Here is a 20,883-nt window from a genome sequence, read left to right as displayed (position 1 = left end):
TGAAAAAGAAAATGTATAATCTAAAGTTGGAAAGAAGTTTTTCAATCTTCAAGACTCACAAATCAGTAACTTTGCTTAAGACAGAACTTAATAAAAGAATAAAAAAATCTTTTGCGCCAACTACCATATCCATTATCCAACTCCTGATTCAAGAATGCAATCAATGATCGTTCGCGAGTCAATCTTTCGGCATCAACTTGACAATTCCGATAATTCGTCGAGCAATTGCGATTCGAAGCGGCTCCAAGATCGCGCATGAGCGATATAAGCGAGAAAAAAATTTCAGGAGAGAAAGAGAGAGAAGGAGAGAAAGAGAACGAGTGAGAGAGACGAGGGGCAGAGGCGGCAGCCGCGCGGATGCTGCGTGCTTCTCCATTTTGTCTTAACGCGGTGTATGCGGTTGCTAGGCAACAGCCCTTACGCTCCATTCATATATAATTCAGCAGCCAATGCGGGCCACGCGGGCCCGCACCCTCGCTCAGTCATTCGGCTTCGCCGCCGCTGCTCCGAAACGCGGCGGCTGAACAGTGGTATGATGCTTATAGAGCGCGCGCACGCATGCACGGATGCACACACGTACGCACGCACGCACGCTGTACGCATGTACGCACGCACTCTAGCCCTCAGCATCGCGTGCACGCATATTCCGCGGCGATGACGGCCCACCGCCGCTTCTTTCCCCTTTTTCTCCCGCGATATCCCATCGTCGACCTCTCCATTCCAGGGGTATCGCTTGTCTCGTTATTAGCACGGATCACACTACCGAGAGAAAGAAATATATTTGTATTATATTTTTTGGTAAGGGGCGTGCCCCTCCTCTCTCAATCGATCTCTCTCTTCCTCTCTGAGATGCTCCATCTTTCGTAAAATTGACTACCGCAAATTTCGATCATACGTTTCCATTTTCATTAATATCGATCAACGATTATGCCGTAATATTTCTTAACTGCGATTTTTAATTAACAATTCTAATTAAAAAAATGTTATTCGCTTGAATTAATTACAACATATTGAATAATTTAATAATATTACGACAATTATACAAAAATTGTAACTTATATTCTGTTAATTTTCTTTTTGACCTGATATTGATTATTATATTTACTAAGATCGATTGGCGTGTTATTAAAATAAAGAAACAATAATTAGAAAATAAATGATACTTAAACATGAAAAGTTTTACTAATCGACATTTACAGGATAATAAGTTAATAATGCGTTGTAATATACGTAGCATATTTGACGCGGCAATCGACGGCTTAATAACGTTGAATATCGTAGCAGGCAACGATGCCCGTTATATACATAACACTCAACGCGTTAGAAAATTACAAAATTCAAAAGTAAAAATTTTTATAAAATAAGTGCATTTATATTTGGCAAATTTATTTAAAAACCTTATTTCTCTTTCAATATATATTTGCTCTCTCTGTAATTTTCTAAATACTTAATATCTCTAAATACAATTGAAAAAATATGATGTACGATTTAATATAAATAGAGCTTTACAAAATAGCTTTGTTACTAAAAAATTAATATTTTTTTCTTTTTTTTAAAGGAAAGCTAATATCACAGTCATGCAGTCGAGACTTTTATCAATAAAATATATATCTAAATATATATACAAACAGAATAATTGATATTTTCAATCAAGAAAATTATCACAAAAATTTTTAAAATTTGAAAGCATACTTTAAAAAAGTTAAATGGATAAATAATTTAAAAAAGATAAATTTAATAAAAAGATTGCAGCAATATACCAAAATATGATTTGAAGTTTTAACAAGCTACACTTTTCTCTTTGACTGTATGATACCAAATTGCAAGACATCATTTATTTCATTCTATTACATTAGTTCTTAAATATTCATCTTATAATATTACGGTAATTTTAAACATGCTGTCGTGTCTTATCGTCCAGCCAGCGTCTGGCAATTAATATAGAGATCCTGTCAAGTTTCTATCTTGCACTGCAAACGCGGTTTCCTCCGAATGTCGTTTCTGCGCCCGTAATGTCTCTTCTCGCTCGTAAATAGATACATACTTATGCTCACACGCTACCAGCTCCGCAAAAACGCGCACGCATATAAACGTATTTCTATTCTTTTTCTTTTTCCCCCCTTTTCCTCTCATTCCCTCCTCATTCTCCCGATTCTAGGTCTTTCCTGACCCTTATTTTTCTCCTCCTTTACTTCTCTCTTGGTCGCGTTATTTTATTTAACGCTCGCCCTCCTTTCGCGCGCGCGGACTTCAATTTTTTCGGTCCGTTTGTGGCCGCGGGTTTATCTCGAACTTGTCCGGCATCGGGGTGAACATAAACGAACGATCAATAATGAACGAGCGAAAGCCGAGGCTCGACGTCGTAAATCAGAAACGTTTGTCTCTTGGATTTGCGGCCTCAAAGAGCTTCCAGGTATACCTCGCGATCGGAACATGCGCGATTATCGACATAATAATTAGGATGCTGCGTGATGCAGAGATCATTAGAGATCTGCGTGTCTATGCGCGGATCATTACAAGTTGACGTTATGTACGGTTAATATGTACGGCTTTTCTCGCGAAAAAATATATCTTTATACATATATATATTTTTTCTCTAACATATAATTTCGATAACTATTCAAGGTACTATTTTTTTATTTTTTTTCTCCTATCAATAACGGTGAACCGCAATTTAGCAACTTCTTTGGAATCGTAACCACATCGTAGAAGCGCGTTCTCCATCGATGCGTCGAACATATAAAGATTTTTATTTACTCGCGGGAAATTATATCGATAATGATACTTGCACAACACACGGAAGTGACATTCTGCGTGTGTGTCGAAAAGGACTTTAATCCGAGCGTCAACAGAGGCATTACCGCGCATCGATAGCCTCGACTCTCTCTCTTTCTCTCCCTCCCTCTCTTTCTCTCTCTGCCCATCCCTTCATATTCCCACCTCAGTTCCCTTTAACCCCGACCATTGGCTACGGGTATGGAGCCTAGCGAGCGAAGCGAGGAGTTGGCGTCCCCAGCTCGCTCGCCTCATGCGATATTCATGGTTCATTATCATAGCGAATCATGGCCCATCAGCTTTTGATTGTCCGCCAGCGTTGTTAGTCCTAACTAATGCGACTGCAGTGACCACGATGGCGAGGATGGCCGGAATGTTGTATTAGAGGATAAGCGTCATCTTTCCTTCACGATTACACTGGCAATGGGCGGTTTCGTTACGACCAGTGTCGTCCGCGTAAGACCGAATTTTTTTGAATAATACTAAATATCCATGTCTTTTTCAATGAACAAGGATAAACGTTTGTATTAAACATATTACGGTTAAAGCAATTATTTGAAACTAATTGAAAGATGCGCACTTATCCTCTTAATTGTAACAATTCGTTCATTTTCTATATTTCTTGATTAATTTACATAAGTTAAAAACAATATTGTCGAGAATTAATAATTTCTTATATAAATATTGAAATATTGCAATACTTTTTTATGCAAATAAGCAAAGCTAAACCAAATGAAAGAGTATTGACTCTGCGATATTGGTGATTATTGTTTTCCATTCTGCGCTAAAAAAATTCACATATACGTAACCTGAGGAAAATTTACTACATCAAGCTTGTATTTTTAAAAGCAGTTTGTTAATTTAGTATTTCGAATGTTGGGATGATACGGTTAGAACTGAGAGAAATAAAAGTAACGAAGAAAGATGTTGCATTTTTAACTGGAGTGTTGCAACGAAATCTTCATGGAAGACTAGAATACGAAGTGCATCTATTTCCATATTCGCTATCCTAATATAAATATTAATAAGGGCCCCGTAATGTGTTGTATGGTCTGCCAAGGATAAGTTGGCTTATTTATAATTCGATAAAGGCGTTGACTAAAGTAAAAAAGAAACTTTATCTTCTTTAAAATAATTTATTCACGACTCTCTATTATGCGAGTAATTCAATCTCTCTTGATATTCTGTTTCAGTGTAGAACCGTTCTCCATATACGATATATACAGAATAACCTCTTAGAGATTTGCGTATATAGTACGCTTTATATATTGCAAAATATAAAATAATATTCAAATTATGAATATTTCAGTTTTTTCCTATCTTATTGGCTAGTTTTGGGGAGATCTCATCTTTTTATATTCTACCTTTGTTTCATGAAACTATTGTTCAATTTATATTATTGGCTGTATAAATTGTTTAAGCGTTGTCTTATATAAAATATATAATATTTATACATATATTTCATTTTTGAATAATTTTATACTTCTTGATTGTTAAGTAACTAAACAAATTATATAATTAATCTAATTTTAGTATAATCTTATAATTGATGGATAACTAGTACTATTTATAAACAAGCTTTTCTTTGCTAACAAAAGAATAATAAAAGTAGTATAACAAATTACACGTCAAACACGCGCGCGATTGAACACATGTCGCGATAAATGTCGGAAGCGACCGCGGAATATCTTGATCGTGTGAGAAGTGAATGATTTTAAGAAATTCTTGTAAACGAGGGAAACCATTTTGCATACATCATCGCCGATGTACCGTGTGAAGTCGTTTGATTAGACAGCCTAACTAAGTTGGCACGCCGGGCGAACGGCAAACGGCCTTTTCCTCTCTGCCTCCCATCACTGCACCTTGACTCCTGCTCGACCACAGTTTCCCATTAAGTATTCACGTTGACCCCAATTTGCGTGCAAGGAGTGTTCTAGGAAACGGAAAGCACGATGGTATGCAGATACGGAAGAAGAATTTTGCGCGAAAGCTTTCCGGAAAACCACTTTTATCCACCATTGTAAGAGACGAGATGGATAATATCGAAAAACGTATTTCACTTCGTGGATTCATTATCGGAGATTTGCTTTACGATAATTAGCGAATAAACCGAAAGAAAAATATTGTGGTAAAGACGTAGTGCTAATTGACTGTAGCATCGGTTCGTAAACATTTAATTATTTTTTTACTGATTTAAAAATGTTTCCTTCTTATCTGCATTCTCTTTGCATTCGACAATACTCTGTAATCTTATTATTGATTTTTTAATTACTTTAATATTTAATTCTTTATCGATAATATACTAAAATATTAATATACTAAAATATTAATTTAATATATACTTTACAATTTTTTAAACAAAATTATTTTTAATTAATTCCAACTTTTTCGCGCATAAACATTAACATTATTTTTCAACAAAATTTAGATTTATTTAAAAAATTATTTTTTTAACTAAATATGTTATAATGAATTAAATATGTTATAATTATACTTCGTGTAATTACATACGATTGTAACATAGATTTTTCTGCATATTTCATCGGCATTTATTTAGATTTTAATAAAATATAAAATTTATATAATTGATAATTTGATAAAGAGATTTATAAGTAACGTACAAAGCAATATTCAAAAGCAATATTGAAGATTAATGGAATCTTGAAAAGTACTAACACATATACATACACTGTAATTATGTGATTATGCGTTAAGTGTTAAACTATTTTAACGCAATCAAAGGGTCAACCCGTTTCACAACCCATTGTCCGTTCCCATTAGAAATATCTTTCGAGTGCTAAATCGAGTGGGATTAGTTCGTAAATTCTCAACACTTTAAAACCCCCTTAAATCGGCCTAAAACTATTGTGCGAGTATTGCTTCGTTATATACAATGAAAAGTATTACTAATGTCCAATAATGCTATTAAAAGTTATATATAAATAATAAGAATAATCTTTTTTCTCTTTGCAAAAAAATTTTCTCTCCGATACTTTGTAGATATCGCAAGCATTTTCTAATCTGCTGAATAAAATACTTTCGATATTTAATTAAAATCAATAATTATATCAATCCTTTTTGAATATTTATATATTAAAATAAGTATTGTTATTATATTATATCAATATTTTATGAAATCAAAAATAATGTTTGTGAGAAGAGTTTAATATATTACCGACGCATATTACTTTATTACATGAAAAGTTTAAGTTTTCTAACAAGTAGTTGTGTCCCCAATTTACATATTATATCTATAATTATAATTTTTGATTTTTAATTCATCAAGGAAAATTACGAAAAATAATATGGAGGAATGGTATCACTGATTTTTCAGTCGCTAAATATAATTTGCTTGGAAACAAAATTACGTGCGATCCAATCAAACTGCATGACGAGATTTAATCTTTTCGAGACTAATTTCTCTGACGAGACATCTTATATATTATTGATAAATTTACGATAAATTTTGCAAAACGTCGTCGATGATCGTAAGGAATAACAATGTCAAATATTAAAAATAACTTAGACGTTAGACCAAGATTTATTAAAATTATCACCTTAAGACGAGAGAAAATAAGCGGGCATTTGTACAAATAGCTGACCTATTTTTTCACATGAAATTATTTCGTTCTTGATTAAACTAACAATAACGCATTACTCTTAAACTTTCCATCATTTTTAAAAAGACACATTTTTAGAATTTCGTTCATTGTGCTATTTACAGTTTTTCAAACAAGCACAAAAGTAATAATTGCGGTATAAAATGACGCTTAATTTCTCTTCTATTATCTGGAGATCTAATAAACGTTGGTATCTCAGACACGGGACAATGTTATTTTTGATACTCGTCTCTCTTTACAAGCGTCGGCGGCGCTTCTTTGCAAAATCCATCGTGAATTCGCCGATAGCGTGTCCCAGAAATACGAAAATCAAGTCTCGTCGTGCAGCTTGATTTCGATCGCAGGTAGACACACACAGGATGTGACAAGCACGAGAGTCGGGGGCATGTACAGCCAATCAGTGGTTTTTCCTAGACTGGCTGTCATTCAGTCAGCCAAGTGGAAGGACAGGAACGGCTTGTGGTTCGGCTTTCGCATTATTCATTATGCAGCTCACAACACGCCGTCACCTGCCACCGCAGTCCTGTATACACAGCCAGGTCAGGATTGACCACACACGCGCTACTGACATGCACACAGAGATGCAACCGGCAAGAATATATGCGCGCGTGTATAAGCCTATGATAAAAATAACTTTTGGAATAGATTCGTCGCGCGCGTGTTATCGCTAAAATATTACAAGTTGCAGCAATCATTTCGATGCATCATCAAACATTATTGCCTGTAAACTCATCGCGTTCTCATCCCGATTGTCGCTACGATGACATTATTTTTCAAGATAACAACGACATAGATCACAGAAATCTTTTATCTTTGAAATGGAATGTGTCAAATTTCCCGAGATGCAAACAGAAAATATCCGCAAAGATATAAAATCTTTCCTCTTACATATTTAACAAAAGAGCTATTAAATAGATATCAATGGCTCTATTTTTTATAGATTGATATAAAACGAATAAATTGGATACTACATATATCATATCGATGAATATGTTATCAATATATAATTATGTGTTCTTACGTCATCGATTTATCTCATATTATTCCGTGTGTAAAAGTATTAAAGTATTTATCGAAAAATCAATATTTTACATTTAATACTTTACATCTTTATTTTTTATATTTTACGAAATGCTTTATATTTTAAATTTTGAAATGTCAGAATATAAATAAATAAATATATAAATATAAAAATATATACACATATGTGTGTGTCGCATTTTTCGTGCCTAAAATGAACAAAGCGATAGCGCTCATCGAATTTGTCAACCTCGTTTCCGTCATGCGGACGCGATTCGTAGTGAAAACTAATAGGCTAAGATCACAGTTACGATACACAGAAATGACTCGGATCAGAAACTTTACTCTAGGTTCCGTTGAGTGACAGCGCCCTATCCATACAGGCAATATGTTTATACTAGACTGATAATGAATTCATGCTGTGCGTATAGGGCAAGCTACTTGTGAACAGGTTGCAAGAGCATTACGGATCGGCTCGCACAGATGCTCTTTTGTCGGCAGATGAGTGCGAGCCCAAGGGATAACGCTGGATGATATCAGATCTGTCGGATCGATATAAGAATCAGGGGAATCGAGGTACACGCGCACACATTCACGCACATATTTTTGTACGTACGCATGCACGCGTAAACGCGCTGTCGCGTGAGTGTGCGCGATTCGCAGCCGGGAGATCCCACGGGTCCCAATGGGAAACCATCCACGGGGCTTAATGACAATTCTGGCTATTCTATATCGCTCAAACGCTCGTTTGCGCTCGTTTGTATGTACGATCATTGATGCTTAAAACGTGTATACGTATAATGATAAGAAAGAAAGGCAATATTCGTAATCAAAGATACGAGAACAATCGCGAGAAAACAACGCGAAAATTTTGATAAATGCTATTTGCATCGTCGTAATGAAATTTCGACTGACAGTTTATCACCCTTAATCAGGAATAGAAATTCTTCGAACAGATATATATGCTGAATGTAAATAAAAAATATACGAACCTTGTGAAAACAACCAGCGCGTATTTCGAAGGAAGAGAAAGATTTTTTCATTTAACAAATTAATGTTTTGAAACTTCAATATCTCTGATATTTATTTGCTATCATAATGCATGTCGAGTAATAGATGCGTGTGATAGAAACATGAAAAAGGAAATTAATTTCTGTTAACAAAAAGATTTTACAATTTCTCATTTTTATTAAAGCAAATGAAATTCAAACACATCAAAATGCACAGATGAATAATGTAACAGAAAATAAGATGAAAAAAACAGAAGAAAATTGTGAATATAGCGTGTTACACGTATTGGAAATATTTGCAAATAACTATGCACTTGTGTACTTTATTTTTTATACGCATGTATAATCGACATCTCGAGAATGAATTGTCGTCGGTAAAGTACTATTACAGATTTCTTACCGAGCTCCTTGGGTAAGGAACTTTCACGATTTAATGGATAATTGAAGCGTTTTGATGTGACTGATTGTCGATGATAATATATCGACCTGGCTTTATTATCGACTAAGCCCTATCGAAAAATATATCAAACATAGATATATTTTATATAAAATAAAAAATATAAGAGCAGAAAAATAATGGTTTTCAGATACAAACGAATGAAAACGATGTAAATATAAAGATTGATTTATTTGTACAATATTCTTATTAAATCGGAAAATGAAATCAACAACAAAAACATTATTTTTCTGCTAAAAAAGATATAATAATAAATCGTCGCATTGAATCAATCGAAACGACGATATGTACTTACCTGATAATCAGGTATCAGTTCGGTCGCTTCCGTTCCAATTCAACGAGAAGACATCTTGATGACCTTGATGCATGCGAAGATCGAAGGGTGATTCTCGGAATTCGTAGAAATGAAATAACCTGCGATATTGATATCACCAATTATACGTCTAGTAATAAATATTTGCATGAATCAACAGCAAAAATATTCTTATTTTTTGCTAAAAAAGCCATAATACCATCGCACTGAATCAATCGAAATGACGATATATATTTACCGGATCAGTTCTCGATCACTTCCGTGGAAGTTCAACGAGGAGACATCTTGAAACATGAGAAGATAAGGGGGGAATGATTTCCCGCAATCCATTAAAGTGACACTTTACGCGAGACACTCGCGACTTTTCGCGCGCGATTTACTTTTCAGGCGGCAACAATCGCGAGGGATCTAATGATTCGATACGAGTGATATTTCCTACAAGAAACCATGGATCTATCGAGAAGCGATATTGCGATTCTCGAAGTGCCGGAACGGACGAAAACAAGCAGCAAACTTCACGCAATTGATGAAAACAGAAAACCGAAATACTCCAATAAACGCTCGAAATACTTAAAGTATATGTATACAGCATGCGAATTATATTGCAGACGATGCAATTGACGCAGTTAATTACAAAATACGGACGCGGCGCGATTGATACAATGATCAAACATTCGATGCATCTCGGCGAGAGGGTGCATGACGTATGTACGCGCAGGAATTTCGGCCAATTCGCGACGAACAGAATCACCGATACCGACAAATTACACGCGACAGTTGACGAATTATAACGCGAAACACTCGCGATCAATTTTCGCGCACGAGATTCACTTTCAAACGACAATAATCCGGAAAAATGCGGAGCAATTTGAACGCGACACACCACTAGTCACTAATGACTAATAACGGATCGAGAGAGAGGGCGCTGTCGGTTTTCCGAAATGAAGCGGCAAAATTAAAACGTAATAATTATAACATGATTAAAATTCCGAATATTATAATATGCATTGTCCTCAAACGGTACTATTTTGCTATTAATTACAGAACAAAAATGTGCAAATATATGGTCATGTATTCTCGTTGCATTTTTTAGAGAAAAAAATATATATTTGTTGAGAATTTTGATCTATGCATAGAAACAAGTATTGATAATAGCAATCGTATGATAATTATTATGTTATTAATGAATATTCGATATTTTTTTACGCGAAATGTACACGATAACTTTTCAGCCACAATTGACTTTAGACAATATAATCACACACGAGATATAACAAATGTAACAATTCACAGACGATGACTAAACGGAATCCAGATCCATCAAAGAGCAATGATGATTTTTAATATTTATATCGAAACAATTCCAATTAACTGCAACTAGCATATAATTTTGCATATAATAATTTTATATTTTTAAGAAAAAAAAATTTCACAAATGATAAAAATGATCCAGTAAAGATGTTATATAAAAAACACGTGCAAAAGTTAGCTTATAATTATTTATTTCATTGACGAATCATTAATTAATGTTCCATTTTACACAAATCCTCCTATCATGCTATGATTGTATATACATTTTTTTTTAATTTGGAATTGTTAAATAGTTAATTGAGATGATCGTTAGGATTAAAGCTTGTGTGAAATACTCAAACTGATTACGAAATTATTAAATACAATTTTTGACAGCTTATTATTCATGTAATTTTAATACAAATATACTATGTGGATATATTGGCTAAATGTAGTAGAAATATGATGATGTATTTCAAACACAATTAAGAATCACAACATAATAAATTTGTTTTCTATATTCACAAATATCTTCAATATATCCATGCATATATATATGTATGTATGTATGCATGGATGAATATATGCGTGTGCGTGTGTTTATGTGTGTGTGTATTTATGTGTACATGATATTCAACTTTTTTCTTCCTTTTCTTTTAACGTTTTTATTTTTCGACCCAACATATCGTATATGGAAGGATTTGGTTCAGTTTCTTGGTCTGTATCAGAACTGCAATCACTGTCACTAGAATTATCGTATGTTCCAAGGCCGGGTAATATGCCGATACATTTGAGTCCACTATATCCGTTACTTATATTAACTTGATTTAGTATACTTTTATTGTTTTGTTTATCTGACTCAAGATTAGGAGTATCCACTGTTGACTTGCAAGGTACATATGGTTCTTTCTTTTTCATAGTATCTGCATCATCGGATGAAGACAACTTTCTTTTAATTCCTTGGACTGCTTCCCCTGTAATTTATATATATTACATAGGAATTAGTGTATTACATTACATATATAATATAATAAACGGAAAGTGATGTACAAAGTATTTCTATTCTAGAATCTTTACCTTGTTTTTGTTTGTCAGATCGTTTTAACACAACGCCTGCAGGCAGTTTTAATTGTGAAGGCCGACTACTAACAGACAATTAAAATTGAGTGTTTGATTCACACTGTTATTGAATTAAATTATTCACGAATTATTAAAATTAAAATTATTTGATTACATAATATGTCATAGCTTTTAAGATAGAAATTATTTTGAACTTATATGTTAATGATGATGTAATATAATACCTTCCACAAACAACATTTTTACTACTGACAGACGGGTTCTTCAATTCTTGTTTTAACTTTTCATTTAATTTCTGTTCTTGAAGCGAAGCAACTGCAGCTTTAAAATCACGCATTTCTTTTTCTTCCTCAAGATTCTTTTTACGTTCCTCTTCCATTTTAGTTCTATCTACTAAATCCAAAAATTCGACTTCATCATCATCTAATCCTTTAATCATATTTTCTGAAAAGATTATTAGTATTAAGATTTATATATTATAAGTATTAAGATTGTTTTTTATATATATATATGATATTGAAGAATGAATCTTAAAATATTAGAAGACTTATCTATCATACTTAATTATATTGAAATATTATTATAGATCATTAAAAAATAATAGTTTTACAAATATATTAATAGTAAGGAATAAAAAAGCTATTACTGCAAATAATGATTGATATATTTGCAATACTAAATGATTAAATTATATTCAATGCTACCTTATTTGAGAACATTACGTAATACTCAATAATTATAATAAATTCAATATTATTTTTCTACTTACTTAATTTATGCGCTTCTTCATATTCCAAGTCTCTTTTATTCTTTTGCTCTTGTAATCTCTCGTATAACGATCTAGGATCATAAGACTCCTCTGGAGCTTCTGTAAATCATTATACATGGGTGAAATATTTTTCAAACATTCACAATACTCGAGATCGTTGAATTTAATTGCTGGTTATAATAATATATACAAATTTCAACGTCTACACAAATAAAATACATATTTCTACTACAATTGTAAAATGATCATATGCTGCATAAAACATGGATGAAACATTGGCTTAACCTAAAGGCTGATCAGCAGTTCGCACACGTTCCCATTCCTCTTGTCGCATTCGTCGTTGTTCGGCAAGTTCGGCCTCTGATATAAAGCCCGAGCTCATTTTCACTGTCTGTAACCGTCTCTTATGTGAAGGAAAACTGCTGTAAACAAATGCTTCAGTTTTTTGTATCTCGATAAAGCTGTACCGTACGCGAACGAAATGACTTAAAACTCCTTATACATGTTTTATGGCGCATGCAGTCTCTTAAAGAAAACAATTTCAAATAGTATTCAAAACATTCTCTGTCTAACGATCACTCCGTAATATTGTGGAAGACTGAAAAATATTTTGACTGGGTGAACTGACACTGTCAACAGAAATAAAACAATGAATTATTCGTTCAATGATCATGGAGGACTCATGGCGGATAGAAGCGTTTGATAATGCAGTAAAACCTTTAATATTGCCATCTATATGCATGTTAAAATATAGAATTAACTGGTCAAATTCTCATTTTTCAACTATCGGTAAAATCATTATCAGAATCGTGCATGTACCATCGTATTTGTGAATTGTGGCTGAATATCGCGACAAGATATTACGCGGGTAGTTGCATAAATTGAAAAGTCCGCTGTACGCTCTCTCAGGAAAAATAAGGAGTAATAAACATAATTGATAACAATAGAAATGGAGTTATACATATATATTTCCGTAAGTTATTTTATATTTTTTTATATATGATATACAATATTGTGTATTTGATATACAGTTTTTAGAATTTTAGAAAAAGATTATATATTGAGGTACAAATTAAAAATTTAATTATAAAAGAAACATAACTTACATGTAAAATAAGTATAATATACGTAATTATTAATAATCTCCTTTATTGTAAAAAATTTATAAAGTTATATTGGTTTTTGTACACAAAATTGAGCAGATATTAAATACTATAAGATATACAATATATACAATATGCATAATTACATACATACCATGTACATACGCGCGCACAATATATACATACAATATATTTTCAAAACTATGTCAAATATGTATATACACAATCATATTTTAATATTAAAAAATTGGAATAATTATATATTATTCCGTTTATATATAAAAACTATTGATAGAAATAGGAATATATACACACAACATACGTGTATATACAGTAATTTAATATTTTTGGAATGTAAAATTCTCTTTGGTTTTTTAGCATGACTCTATTAGACTTTAATATTGCGTGGTTAACATTTTTGACGATTTATTTTAGCAAGCATAGCTACCCCAGTCTTTGATTGATTTGTTCTGTTGAGTTGTTTGCTAATGAAATCACCAATTTCTACTATTTTATTTAAGTCTATGCCAGTCTCTAATCCTTGTCCTTGTAAAAAGTATAACAAATCTTCTGTAGCGACATTTCCTGAAGCACCTGCAGCATATGGACATCCGCCAAGTCCAGCAACCGAAGAATCAAAGACTCTAACATCATTTTCAAGACCTGTATATATGTTTACCAGAGCCTGTCCATATGTATCATGACAGTGTAGTGCATAATAACTCATGTTATTCCAAGCAATATGCTGCAACTCATTTAACACACGTTCAATTTTCTTAGGTAATCCCGTGCCTATGGTATCACCCAAAGAAACTTCGTAACATCCGCAATCCAACATTGTTGAAGCCAAATGTGCTGTGATGGCCGGTTTGGTCTCTCCTTCATAAGGACAATCAACAATACAGGATACATAGCCACGAATTCTGATATCATGCTTCTTCGCCTCCTCAATAACAACTTTAAAATTTTTTACGCTCTCTTCAATGGAACAATTGGTATTCGCCTTGGAAAAAGCCTCCGATGCTGCGCCAAACACTGCAATTTCTTTTACACCTGCCGCGATAGCACTCTCCAAGCCTTTCAGATTTGGTACTAGCACGGGATAGGATATACCGTGTCTTTTCTCAATTTGTTGAAAAACCTGTGCATTGTCTGCCATCTGAGGAACCCATTTCGGGGATACGAAACTCGTAACTTCAATACTCCTCAATCCGGTCGTTGACAGTTTATCGATGAAATCGACCTTGACTTGAGTAGGCACCACCTTCCTCTCGTTTTGCAATCCATCTCGTGGTGCAACTTCAACAACTTTTACGAAATCGCTAGACTGACTTGATCCGTAACATCTGATGCGATTGCGAATCCTCGACGTCAATTGCAATATTGTACGCTTCGGCAATAATTCTAGCATTATGTGCAAAAAATTTACAACAGTTATTTATTATAGTAATTAAAGTAAAAGGAACCTTATTAAACTGTATTATTTAAAAATGTTACACTATTTACAACTTATGTATTGAGGTTACGCAATACGTCATTGAATACGAATCAGAAAAGAGGGATGGTGTGTTTATCTAGTAACTCTTTTAATTCTACATTGAAGACAAAAGATGCCGTCTTAACAGCTGCTAGTGTTTTACAGATTCGAAAATATAATTGGGGTGCACTGCGCTCCATTTATATATTCGAAGCTTTTGATTGGCTAATTGAGATGAAATGGATAAAGATTCCTTTACTCTGATTGGTCAATCAAACGGTTCCAAAACTTTCATAGCGTCACGTGTATAGTGCAAATCTAATCAATGCCATATTCGAGATTATCGCGTTCGTTTTGGCGGTAAGTCTTGTTGTATCAAAATAAAGAGTTCAGGTTATGTTATATTTTCAATCGAATATTTACGCGAGTGTCAAGCCATAAAAATGGATAAAAGAAACGAAAATGAGACGGAACAGAGTAATCAAGGAAGAGAAGAAATTCCACGTGAAGAGACAGTTAATGTCATCACTTGCAAGGAGGATTTAAATCCGTTTTTCGAACAGAGCGACCACAGCATTAATAAGGTTCACTTTTCGGAGGTAAATAAATAATTTTATAATTTGAGAAATCTTTGTACGAATAAGGTAATGTGAGAATATTCTGATGCAAAAATACAATATATATCTGCCCAGATAGCAAGATGACGTCTAAAGACGTTTTAATGACGTATCATGACGTCATTAAACCGTCATTAAGACGTCATTTGACGTCATTCTGCTACCTGGATGTGTACATTTGATAGCTTTGTATGCGTCAAATATAAATATGAACATATTTTTGCTATTGTAACAAATAACTTTAGACATTTTCCTTGACAATTTCAATTTTTTAATGAACAATCTTATATTTTATTAATTGAATATGGGTATCATACAAGAAAATTATATTTTGAATTAATATTTGCTTCTCTAACAAACATAATAAATTATACAAACACATGATTAATATATAAACATAATGTATATATAAACATAATGTATATATAAACATAATTAATATACAAACAATATAATTATTAACAATATTAGAAATGAAATATATTATTAGAGGAATAGCATAGAAGAGAGAAGCATCATGCAGAACATAATCACAATTTTAACATACTACAACTGATATTATAAAGAAGAAACGAAAATTACAGAATAAAACATCAAAGCAATTGCGTGACTAATTCATCGTAGGTTCCGCAAATCTGTAGGGACGAGCCATGCCAGCTTGGAGTGGACGAGGCGGGTCGCGGTCCGGTTTTAGGTCCGATGGTTTACGGGATCTCGTATGCTCCGCTGTCGCGGAAGCAGTTACTCGTCGATCTAGGCTGCGCCGATTCCAAAAGTCTGACGGAAAAGAAGCGCGATGAGATATTCGATGACATCTGCAAACATAAGGACAGTATAGGCTGGGCAATCGAGGCGATATCGCCGAACGTTATCGCCAACAGCATGTATCGTCGTACCAAAGTCTCGCTCAACGAGGTCTCCATGGTCTCAGCCACCAAACTAATACAAGGGGCCATTGAAGCCGGGGTGAACGTCGCCGAGATTTACGTGGACACCGTTGGTAAACCAGAGTCTTATCAAGCGCGACTGAAGGGTGTATTTCCCGGCGTAAAGATAGTCGTGGCAAAGAAAGCCGACGCGACTTATCCGATCGTCAGCGCGGCCAGTATATGTGCCAAGGTATCGCGAGATCACGCGTTACGAGCGTGGCGATTTCGCGAGGGTGACATTGGGACGGAATACGGTAGCGGCTATCCCACCGATCCGGTGACTAAAAACTGGCTGTCCGAGAATGTGGACACGGTATTCGGTTTTCCGCAACTCGTTCGATTCAGCTGGTCCACCGCTGAGCAGATTCTCGAATCGAAAGCACTGGCAGTAGAATGGGAAGAAACGGAGGAAACGGAGATGCCCAACGAGCAGACAATTTTGAAGTTTTTCGCCAAGTCTCCGACTAAATTGCCTAACGTTCACACGAAGAAACATCCTTTTTTTACGGAACGCTGTCTTTCTAACGCGAATGTCTTATAACGAATATTTTAGCCTTCCCATTAGTCATATAATTGCGTTTTAAAGATTTTAAAGATTTAACAATTTCGTTTTAAAAGCGTTTTAACGATTAAGGAGAGAAAAAATTTACAAGAATTATACATTTTATAGACATATATACTTTATCTTTAATATATTTAGCGATAATTTTTATAATTAATCGGGACACATGTAAGATATTCGGAATAAAAGTGGATTGGATAAATGTACTTTATTCTGATCATCTTCTATCGAAGATATTAAATATTCAATAGTGTTCTCTCGATGTCTTTCATTAGGATTTTATTTTAAATTGATGTACAATATATTTTCGAGAGAGACTTATATATGCAATTTACTAAAAGAAAATACCTCTTATACAGATTAGAATTTAATGATGTTTTTTTCGTAAATTGATATTTCACATCGCGCATTTTACTTTTGAAACATTAAATTAAAGACAAGTATATATATGTATCTTTCGGCTTATAATTTTATCTATATAATATGTACATATTTACAAGAGTGTGCTCTTACAGCTATCGTAGATAAAGAATGTGGCAGTTTTACTCTTACGAAATTTCTCTCTACATACCGTGCCACCGTGATAATTAACAATTAGGAATGCTTAGCGTGAAAAGTCCGAAAAATCTTTGGTAAACGCACGCTACAAGTCACACATGTACAATTATTCCTAGGACATTATCTTGTTAACGCACGATTAATAGCGACTAGATCGTTAAGGGCTACGGATAGTGGCGAACAGAAACGACGATTTGTTTGCGCCGCGTCTCACTGCCTCTTCTCGGTATGTATGCGCTAGGCCGATTCGTGTTTATTTTATTGATTTACACGGGCATACACGCGCGGGGAGCGGGGAGCGGCGTATAACTACAGCGCGTCGTCCTCGTTTTCTTAACTAAACATCTCGCCGTGTACGACATACATTGATAATTAATCTCATTAAATAAAAGACAAAACATTTTCTGGACATATTTTCAAACATTTTTAAATCACTCAAACAAATATTTGATAAGTACTTAACAGAATTAGCTCGAAAATAACGAGCGAAATATTTTAAAGTATCGTGAATTATATCCCGACCAATTTGAATGTCTGGGGAAAGAATTTTTCGAACATATTATATTGTTAATGTATTACATTGTCTTGCAAATCGAATAAAGCGTACTTGTACTCTACCGTCTCTATAATTCGGACGCAGGGTAGTTAATAAAAATTCGATAAAATGCAGATTCGTCACGTTCTCGGTTTGCACTGTGTATAATACGTGCTGGTTGCACAGCGAATATTCCGATGAAGCACATGTGTAACGTGCGTATGCACTCGAAGAAATCGATTTATGCACTTTACGCACGAGTCGCCGCAAGCGATATAAAGAATCGCGACTCTGAAGTTTCATGATAAACGACCGACTTGTGACATGCGTACCTTTTCCATAAATATACATCGACAACGCGTGTTCGTCGTGTCTTTCGCGCACTACATACATGAGAAATACATAATTTATATAACGCAAAAATTAAACGACCAAGTCGCCGCAACGTTACGGGGATTGTTTCTTATCACCTTTAAAAACACAAAAAATCTATCGTTTTTTTACATCTCTTTAAAATCTCGCCTCTCCTCTCCTTCGTTCTCCGCATATCCGAGTAAAGTTTAATATACTGATAGTATGTCATCTGCCTACAATTATTTACGTGGTTTCTAACTCCACTCTAATTGCAATTATAAAAAATATAAACAACATGGTAATTTATTACGTAATCATGTCACATCGTGAGAGTGGCTTCTCCACGAGGCCTAGAGGATGAGCATGAAGGGCGGCGATTGGTATTCTCGGTCCTTACCGTAGCATCAGTAATCCCATGATCACGAGAACGACGCATGGTCGTGCCAGCGTTACACTTCCGCTCGCTGAAAAAGGAGAAAGAAATGGATATAAAAGTCGTTTTCCAAGAAAGAAAGAGAGAGAAAGAGATATCAAATTCATAAATATTCGGGAAAAATTCAAAGCTTAAACTTTGCACGAGCGGGAACTGAAGCCCAGTTAAGCGAGTTTAGCTAAAGCAATTTGTTGCTCAAGCGCGCTATAAGGGATGGCTGAATTAAGAGGGATCGACAGAGATTTCGTGTCCGCGAAATTGGATTCCTAATCTCTCTTGATCGCTTACACGTCGGTGCGATTCGGCAATTTTGAAAATTCCTTTCTGTTTCGTTAAAGGAAGGGCCTGTCATCGAGACATGTTTCGCGTAAAACGAGTTACGTGTTTGTGCTTTGGCTTATGTTAGACGAAACTAAAGCAAGGTATTGAGGGGAGGAAAATGACGTTGAGTTGCTAAACTAATCGTGCGTCAGAGAGCTTCCAGTTGGAGATGTTAACATCGAAAAGGCTGGATCCATTATTTCGGCTGTTAAGCTCTTCTCACATGGCCACAAAGCTTATATTTTTTGCAGATTTGTAATCAATATTAATGATGTGAACCATGAAAAACGTCAGTTTTTTTTTTTCGCGGCTTGAAAAGCGATCCTTATCCCCCTCTATATCAGAGACGGATAATGATTCTTTGAGATAGACCCTCCTCTCAATCCTTCCTGATTGATGTAAATAAAATGTCATTCGAAGAGTCAGTATCTGCGACCACGTTGCTTTAAAAAATATTAAGACATTCGAATAAAGTAGAGTAAGTAAACCTTGTGTGCGCGTTTGCTAATTACTTTATTATTTACTTATTTAAGTTATTAATTTTATTTTATTTAATTTTTTATCAATTTTTATTCGCGATTTTTATAATTTTTTATTCATCATTCTTAGAAAGGATATATATCTAAATATAAATTATTTCTCTCGATATAATATAATAATATTTTTAATCGGAGCATTTTTTTATCGGTAGTTTTTCTTATAAAGTTAATAAAGAGCAGCAAACTCGAAAAACACGATAAAGAAATGCGGTAGGGTAGACGTCTCCACCCTGCTACGTCATCTATTCGTAGTCAAGGGCTGGTTGGGAGAGATTTCTCTTTTTTTCTCTTACCTAGGATATGCTCGGCGTGCGTGTGCCCTTGCGCCCTTGTCTCCCTGCTCTCCATTACCGGTATCTTCAGGGGCCTCTCACCCTCTATGCTGAGCTCATTCGATTTCCAATATAGAGTATATATCTTCGCCAGGCATTTGATCTTCAAGTCTCCCTTCTTGAAGTGTTTCAAGCGCAGACGGAACTCTAGACCGAGCGTGGCGGTCTCTAAACCGTCCTGGTCTACGTCGGTTAAGAGCGGCTTCAAGAACTGCGCTTCAACCTAATCGAAAAGCAGGAAAATGGGCGTATATATTCTCTCTTGGCTTGAACGATGACGATGACATTCTCCGCCGGAAATATACACGAACGTCGTCGTCCTCGCTCTCTCGCCGTTTAATCCTTTACGCGATTTACACTGACAGCTTTCTAAAATTCGCACATTTAATGTTCTGGAAAAGTAGACACGTTGGAGAGATCATTTGCGAATTTGAAACAGAATGTTTTATTCAATGGGACAAAGAAGAAGCTGAAAAAAGTTTAATCGAAAGAAGATAATGTTTCATTTAATAATCTTGATGACCGAAAAAAGGATTAATAAAGAGAACAAGTGAGCGATACTTTCCAAATGCGCGAAGTCACGATTATACATTAATATTCTTGAAATATATTCTTCCTCTCTTTTTTACCAAAATGTAATAACGTCGTCAGTGCTTCGCAAATTAAATACCGCATTATCTGTCTAATCTGCTTCGTTCTTGGAAAATTGACTCTTGACCCGCGAGCTTCCTGAGAGCACTACATAAACTTTTAATAGCGGAAAATTACTATTTCTCTCTCGTTACATTT

General features: G+C 34.6%; 5 protein-coding genes across 9 annotated transcripts in view; 1 reads left to right on the top strand and 4 right to left on the bottom strand.

Annotated features, from left to right (window-relative positions):
• Positions 1-10,023, bottom strand: part of LOC145965536 (beta-galactosidase) — a 115,420-nt gene extending 105,397 nt beyond the window's left edge. Inside the window, exons 1-2 of the mRNA XM_083089186.1 lie at positions 9,434-10,023; positions 9,178-9,296 (exon numbers count right to left, since the gene is read on the bottom strand). The gene's annotated coding sequence lies outside the window, so the exon portion shown is untranslated. The remainder of the gene's footprint in view (positions 1-9,177; positions 9,297-9,433) is intronic.
• A 657-nt stretch (positions 10,024-10,680) lies between these two features.
• Positions 10,681-13,026, bottom strand: LOC145965422 (PSME3-interacting protein). Of its 2 annotated transcripts, none has more exons than XM_083088958.1 (5): positions 12,620-13,026; positions 12,335-12,433; positions 11,790-12,009; positions 11,563-11,627; positions 10,681-11,459 (listed from the first exon to the last, which is right to left on the bottom strand). In XM_083088958.1, exons 1-5 carry the CDS (start codon positions 12,714-12,716, stop codon positions 11,119-11,121), a joined length of 822 nt encoding a protein of 273 aa, XP_082945084.1. In that variant the 5' UTR covers positions 12,717-13,026; the 3' UTR covers positions 10,681-11,118. The 2 variants fall into 2 exon arrangements, with proteins under 2 accessions (XP_082945084.1, XP_082945083.1); XM_083088957.1 differs by having other exon boundaries at positions 11,563-11,630; positions 12,620-13,024.
• A 445-nt stretch (positions 13,027-13,471) lies between these two features.
• On the bottom strand, positions 13,472-14,971 carry Hmgcl (hydroxymethylglutaryl-CoA lyase). The gene has a single exon (XM_083088955.1). The coding sequence runs from the start codon at positions 14,846-14,848 to the stop codon at positions 13,847-13,849; it is 1,002 nt and encodes a 333-aa protein (XP_082945081.1). The 5' UTR covers positions 14,849-14,971; the 3' UTR covers positions 13,472-13,846.
• A 272-nt stretch (positions 14,972-15,243) lies between these two features.
• On the top strand, positions 15,244-18,197 carry LOC145965524 (ribonuclease H2 subunit A). Its single transcript, XM_083089166.1, has 2 exons — positions 15,244-15,513; positions 16,156-18,197. Exons 1-2 carry the CDS (start codon positions 15,358-15,360, stop codon positions 16,999-17,001), a joined length of 1,002 nt encoding a protein of 333 aa, XP_082945292.1. The 5' UTR covers positions 15,244-15,357; the 3' UTR covers positions 17,002-18,197.
• LOC145965527 (uncharacterized) overlaps positions 17,468-20,883 on the bottom strand; it is a 115,849-nt gene continuing 112,433 nt past the window's right edge. For all 4 annotated transcript variants that reach the window (XM_083089171.1, XM_083089173.1, XM_083089169.1 and 1 more), the window contains 2 exons: positions 20,056-20,317; positions 17,468-18,933 (listed from right to left, as the gene is read on the bottom strand). In XM_083089171.1, the coding sequence (XP_082945297.1) occupies positions 18,863-18,933; positions 20,056-20,317 (333 nt within the window). In that variant the 3' untranslated portion in view covers positions 17,468-18,862. The remainder of the gene's footprint in view (positions 18,934-20,055; positions 20,318-20,883) is intronic.

Source organism: Camponotus vicinus, unplaced genomic scaffold, assembly GCF_025532165.1.
Source record: "Camponotus vicinus isolate PSW18456_S1 unplaced genomic scaffold, iyCamVici1.0 SCAF_14, whole genome shotgun sequence".
NCBI classification, from domain to species: Eukaryota; Metazoa; Arthropoda; class Insecta; order Hymenoptera; family Formicidae; genus Camponotus; species Camponotus vicinus.
The sequence above is the reverse complement of the archived record's forward strand: the minus strand, read 5'-3'. Positions and strand labels throughout refer to the sequence as shown.

Excerpts from the sequence above, each read along its gene's own strand:
- LOC145965422 (XM_083088957.1), bottom strand. The coding sequence starts at position 12,716 with ATGAGCTCGGGCTTTATATCAGAGGCCGAACTTGCCGAACAACGACGA. Across the intron at positions 12,434-12,619 it reads AACTGCTGATCAGCCTTTAG|AAGCTCCAGAGGAGTCTTAT; the intron begins GTTAAGCCAATG and ends AATGATTTACAG. Across the intron at positions 11,460-11,562 it reads ATCTGACAAACAAAAACAAG|GGGAAGCAGTCCAAGGAATT; the intron begins GTAAAGATTCTA and ends TATAAATTACAG.
- Hmgcl (XM_083088955.1), bottom strand. The coding sequence starts at position 14,848 with ATGCTAGAATTATTGCCGAAGCGTACAATATTGCAATTGACGTCGAGG.
- LOC145965524 (XM_083089166.1), top strand. The coding sequence starts at position 15,358 with ATGGATAAAAGAAACGAAAATGAGACGGAACAGAGTAATCAAGGAAGA. Across the intron at positions 15,514-16,155 it reads ATAAGGTTCACTTTTCGGAG|GTTCCGCAAATCTGTAGGGA; the intron begins GTAAATAAATAA and ends AATTCATCGTAG.